Here is a 6000-nt window from a genome sequence, read left to right on the forward strand (position 1 = left end):
AGCCCAGTGAAACTGAGTGAGGGTGGGGGAGAGCGAGTCACTGAGGGAGGGGGGATGGAGTGAGTGGGGGCGGGGCCTCAGAGAAGGGGTGGGGTAGGGGAGGGGCCTCGGAGCTGGGGCGGCGCAAGGGTGTTCGGTTTTTGTGGAATGAGAAAGTTGGTAACCCTAGTGTGAGCCCAGCTGGGAGCAGAGACGGACAGTTCCCTGGGGTCAGCCCAGCCCATGACAAGAGATGTGCTGGGGAAAGCGCCCGGGGAGCCCAGCGAGTCAGTGCAAACAGAGCCCTGAGGTCACTCCGGGGCTGCAAACCAAGGGCCAGACTTGCGGGGCTGGAAATCAGGCCTCACTGGGGGAGAGAGGGGAGGGGCTGTTCCCTCACCCCTTTGGGGTCCTTAAAAGGATGGATAATGGGGTGTTGCCATGGCACAGAGTGGGTTGAGGTCTCTGGATCCCAAACCGGATGAGCGCTGTCTGTGGACAGGGACAGGGTCGTGTTAACACCTTTGCCTCCCTGGACCCATTTATTCCATCTAAGTTCATACAACAGTCCCTCTGATCCCCTGTGTCTGCCCCATCCCCGCAGTCTCTGGCAGTTCCGCAGACCCTGACTCTCACCGCACCTGTGTTTTCCAGGCCGTCTTCGTCGCCACCTTCGACGTCTCCCCTGAGGCCGACCTGGGGGACAGGCTGCAGATCATGGCCACCGCCGGCAGGTGAGGGTGCAGGGAGAGCCAGGCAGGCAGAGCAGGTCAGGGCGCAGGGGCTCCCATTTTTCCGGGGGCCCCCAATTGGCTGGGGCCCCTGGGCATGTGCCCCATTGGCTAATCCACCACTGGGATGGGGGTAGTGGGAGGGGGCTGTGCACGGAGCAGGGCTGTGGCCTGTGGTGCAGCCTCCCTGCACAGTTATCTGCCTGCGTCCCCTTACATCTCTCTCCTTTGCCCTCCCCTCCCCCCAGTGACAATGGCGGCCCCATCACCGAGCGTATGATTCACCTGCCAGTCAAGTACGGCATCTTCATCATCCTCACCAGGTAGGTCAGTGTGGAGACAGAGGGGAGAGCGTCCCCTACTGGGCCCCATCCCCGCTCCCTGCACCACAGTGCCCCCACCCACCGCCACTCTCCAGCCCCATCCATCACACTCTCATCTCTCTCCTTCCTTCCATCCTTTTCCTCCCCCAGCCATGAGGAGTCGACCAAGTACGTCAACTTCTCCACCAAGGAGGAAGGGACAAGCGTGCCAGTGACACATCGGTACGAGGTGAGGCAGGTGGCACATAGTGTGGGGGGGGGAGAAGGGACAAGGAGGGGTCTCAGAGCAGCTTCCAATGGGTCTCCCAGGTACGAGAGCCCCCTAGGATTGCCAATTTCTACTTGCACAAAACTGAACACCCCTGCCCAGCCCTGAGGCCCCGCCCCTACTCATCCCATCCCCTTTCCCTCCATCACTCGCTCTCCCCCACCCTCACTCTCTTTCACTGGGCTGGGTCAGGGGGTTGGGGTGTGGGAGGGGATGAGGGCTCTGGCTGGGGGGTGCAGGATCTGAGGTAGAGCTGGGGATGAGGTGTTTGGGATACCGGAGGGGGCTCAGGGCTGGGGCAGAGGGGTGGGTTGTGTAGAGGGGTTCAGGATCCCAACGGCGCTCTCAAAAGCGGCCACCAGCTCTCTGCAGCTCCTACATGAATGGGCAGCCAGGGAGACTCCATGTGCAGCCATCGTGCCTACAGGTGCCACCCCCGGAGCTCCCATTGGTCACTGTTCCCGGCCAATGGGAGCTGTGAAGGCGGACCTTGGGGCGGAGGCAGTGCATGGAGCCTCCCTGGCCATCCATGTGTTTAGGGGCTATAGGGACCTGGCGGCCGCTTCCAGGAGCCGCACAGAGCTAGGGCAGGCAGGGAGCCTGCCTTAGCCCTGGTCCCCCACTGCATTGCCAAACTACCAGGGTCTCTTTTCGACCAGGCATTTAAGCCAAAAAACAGAAGCCTGGCAACCCTAGCGCCACCCAACACCAGGCGAGGGATCCCCATGTGTACATCACCAGAGCCCCTCCCCAGAGGCAGAACTGCCTGAATGGGATCTAGTGGGTTAGAGCAAGGAGGGGTGGGGATGGGCAGGGAGCCAGGACTCCTGGGTTCTATCCCCAGCTCTGGCAGGGAAGTGGGTCTGAGGGTCAGAGCGGGATCTGGGGATCAGAGCTCCTGGGTTCTCTTCCTGCAGTGCCCTATGGTGAGTCTGTTTCTTTCAGGTCAAGAACCTGCGGCAGCGAAGCGTCCCCATCTCGGTCACGTTCCAGTTCCCCGTAGAGCTGAGCGGGGTCCGGGTGTGGGACGCCTCTGAGGTCGTCCCCTCCAAGGTACCTGCCTCTCCCTCCCTTGTGTGTGTGAGATGGGCCCAGTGACACCTGCTCTGCCCTACAGCGCCCCCTGCTGGAACAGGCTGCCTGGGGGGGGATACGCCACATGTTCCCCCAACCCTCTCCCCCGACCTCCCCCACAGCCAGCCTGTCCCCTGCCCTGGTGCTGGATTGTATCCGGTGCCCCCTAGAGGGGAAAGGCCCCGTATCCCCTTCCCGCTCCCGTTAATACCGTGTCTCTCTCCCTCTCCAGCCCCAGCTGGCTCAGTGCATCAGTGAGGCTGAAATGTCTGGTTCAAAGAACTTTGTGACACAAATGAGCGAGCGCCCCCTGCTGGTGAGTACAGGCTGGTGTGGATCCCAGCAGCCCCTTCCCCTCCACTAACACAGACAGTGAGTGGGGGGCTGGGCTGGGGAAGGGACTCCTGCTATAGACAGACACAGACCCTCATGGCCATGCTGAGCCCCTGCACGCCCCCTGCCTCACCCGGCGATATCCTTCCACCCCCAGGACTGCTCCGTGGCCACCTGTAAGAAGATCGAGTGCAAAATCGCCTCCCTGGAAATGCAGCAGCCGCTGGAGTTCATGATAAAAGGAGGGATCGGCTTCCAGTGGGTCTCCCAGGTATGAGAGATGCCTCTGCCTCCCAGCACCAGGCGAGAGATGCTTCCCATGTGAACTGCCCCCATGCCTCACCCCAGAGCTGGCTGCATATCAGTTCCAGGCAAGGGATCCCTGTGTGAATGGCCTGTAAATTGCTCTGGGTCCCTCTGGGCTGACGCTCCAGGCTGGTTTGTGTAGTTTCCAGTCAGGGACAGTGAATTTTTCTGTTCTAGACTCAGCAGCAGAAAGTGAGTCTGGTGAGTGAGGCCCGGATTGAATACGAGGAGAAGAAATACACCCAGAAGGAGGGATTCGTCCAGCGCCAGGTACCAGAGTGACTGTGCCCGGGATAGAGAGAGCATCGGCCAGTGGTTAGAGCTGGGAGCCAGGACTCCTGGGTCCTGCCCCAGCTCTGGGAAAAGTGGGGTCTGGTGTGTTAGAGCAGGGGAGGGTGATGGTGCCAGGACTCCTGGGTCCCCATCTCACAGCTCCTCTCCCCCAGGTGCAGACGGTGGTGGAGCGCTATGAGGCCTATAATTACCTGCCCATCATTGTGGGGAGCAGCGTGGGGGGCCTGGTCCTGCTGGCTCTCATCACCGCAGCCCTCTACAAGGTGAGTGGGGCTGGGTAATGGCAGCGGCGGCTCCAGGCACCAGTGCTCCAAGCGCGTGCCTGGGGCAGCAAGCCATAGGGGGCGCCCTGACGGTCCCTGCGAGGGCGGCAGTCAGAATGCCTTCGTCGGCATGCCTGCGGGAGGTCCACCGGTCCCGCTGATTTGGTGGCAATTCGGCGGCGGGTACGTCGAATCCATGGGACCTGGGACCACCCGCAGGCATGCCGCCGAAGGCAGCCTGCCTGCCGTGCTTGGGGCAGCAAAAAAGCTAGAGCCACCCCTGGGTAATGGACCCCTCCTCCACAGCCCATCACCCTGGGGGCGTGGCCTGTGGCTCTCCCAGCTGGTGGTGGAGATACAACGGTTTTTCCTTCGTGGGTTCCCACAGCCCGTCCCTCCCACTCCACCACCATGAGCCTGTCTCTTTCTGGTTCTCACCATCTCCCCTCTGTCTCCTTCCAGCTCGGCTTCTTCAAGCGCCAGTACAAGCAGATGATGGAGGATGGTGTGGAGGGTGAGGGGCCTGGCCCGACCCAGAGCGCTGCCCCTGGAAACCCCCCTGCTTCCGATGCCCCCAAACAATAGCCCCCCATGCGCCAACGCCCCCAGCTTCACCTCCATCTGGGCTGCTTCACCCCCACCTCATTATGTTGCCACCTCCAAGATGCAGAAAAATTGGTCACTGGCCACCCTCCCACCAACAAAACACGTCCTAGTGCCAACTAGAGCCAGTCGATATTCAAATTAGGCTTGGAAGAATTCTCTTGATATTTTTATAATTCTTATGGAGAACGTTGAAGTTCCATTTGTTGGGCTATGTTAGGGTTAACTAACAGACATGGGAAGCTGCTAATGTGCTGACATGGGAAGCTGCTAATGTGCTGACATGGCATTAGGGAACAAAGGCACATGTAGGCTGTAGTTTTTATGTTTAATAAATAAGTTGCCATTTTTTCCCCGGGGCTTGTAAGAATTTAGAAGAATGCAGCTGCATGAGAAATGTAGCAGTCGAATAATGCCCTTTGTGTAAAGAAGGTAAAAGAAGTGTTATTTCCCCGTCCCTTCCTTTTCCAGCTATATAAACCGGCCCTGGCTTATGACCCCTTTCTCCCCCCCCTGAGAATTGCTGACCAGGGAGATTTGTGGCAACAGATTGTTGCAAAGAAATGTATTTTCAAGGTAAAAAATGTCTGTGTAATATGAGTAATGCTGTGCACAATAGATAACAGAATTATTACTTAATAAGGGTTTTGGAGGTGTTGTAGCGGATGTAGGCATGTACATACTAACTTAGACAAAAAGAATGTACTGTAACTAATTCGGTGCTTACTCGACAATTGGGTCGAGGGGAACAAGTATTGCAATAAAGAAGCTCATACTCAAATCTGCCTTTTGGGTCAACCTGATTTTTTCTTCTAACATCTGATGTCACGAATAGGATCCCAGGGGAGAATCGTGCCTGATCACCACGTCTCGCCATGGATTCAATGAGTAAGTTGAAATCTAACACTGGGGGTGTGTTGGGGTCACCCTGCTGTATAACCACGGCTGGTGAGAGCCTGATGTAACCCAGGTGTGGCTGGCAGGCTGCAGTTACACACAGACACTCAGGGTGTGAACTGTATGTTCTTAGGTTGTTTGTGAGCGGTCCAGGTGGGAGCTGTTTCACCAAGGCTTTGTGAGGCACCCAAGGCTGCAGGGCAGGGGTGACACGGCTGCTCATTAGCCTGGATTGTACCCTGGTTTGTCACAGATGCATAAACAGGAATCTCAAGGAGGAGTAAAGAGGTTCTAGTCCCTCTGTGTTTGGCACCGGTGCGACTGCTGTTGGAATGCGGTGTCCAGTTCTGGTGCCTAAAGTTCAAGAAAGATGTTGCTATCTTGGAGAGGGTTCAGAGAACATAAGAACATAAAAACAGCCCTACTGGGTCAGGCCAAAGGTCCATCTAGCCCAGTATCCTGTCCTCCGACAGTGGCCAATGGCAGGTGCCCCAGAGGGAATGAACAGAACAGATAATCATCAAGTGATCCATCCCCTGTCGCCCATTCCCAGCTTCTGGCAACAGAAGCTAGGGATACCATTCCTGCCCATCCTGGCTAATAGCCATTGATGGATCTATCCTTCATGAATCTATCTAGCTCCCTTTTGAACCCCGTTATAGTCTTGGCCTTCACAACATCCTCTGGCAAGGAGTTCCAGAGGTTGACAGTGCGTTGCATGAAAAAATGCTTTCTTGTGTTTGTTTATACTTGTTACCTATTACTTTCATTTGGTGGCCCATTGTTCTTGTACTATGAGAAGGAGTAATTTTTTTTTTTTTTTTTCTGTCTTATCTATCCCTTTCTTGACTATAGACCTTTCGTATCCCCGCTTAGTCGCCTCTTTTCCAAGCTGAAAAGTCCCAGTCTTATTAATCTCGCCTCATCCG

The 6000-nt window shown here is 56.8% G+C and overlaps 1 protein-coding gene across 1 annotated transcript in view; it reads left to right on the forward strand.

Annotated features, from left to right (window-relative positions):
* LOC117876233 (integrin alpha-D-like) overlaps positions 1–4431 on the forward strand; it is a 38513-nt gene extending 34082 nt beyond the window's left edge. The window contains exons 22-30 of the mRNA XM_034768179.1: positions 634–713; positions 959–1033; positions 1184–1262; positions 2247–2354; positions 2608–2691; positions 2866–2979; positions 3192–3284; positions 3461–3571; positions 4034–4431. Of these exons, the coding sequence (XP_034624070.1) occupies positions 634–713; positions 959–1033; positions 1184–1262; positions 2247–2354; positions 2608–2691; positions 2866–2979; positions 3192–3284; positions 3461–3571; positions 4034–4156 (867 nt within the window). The 3' untranslated portion in view covers positions 4157–4431. The remainder of the gene's footprint in view (positions 1–633; positions 714–958; positions 1034–1183; positions 1263–2246; positions 2355–2607; positions 2692–2865; positions 2980–3191; positions 3285–3460; positions 3572–4033) is intronic.
* The last annotated feature ends 1569 nt before the right edge of the window (positions 4432–6000 follow it).

Source organism: Trachemys scripta, chromosome 4 (assembly GCF_013100865.1).
Source record: "Trachemys scripta elegans isolate TJP31775 chromosome 4, CAS_Tse_1.0, whole genome shotgun sequence".
Lineage (NCBI taxonomy): Eukaryota > Metazoa > Chordata > Testudines > Emydidae > Trachemys > Trachemys scripta.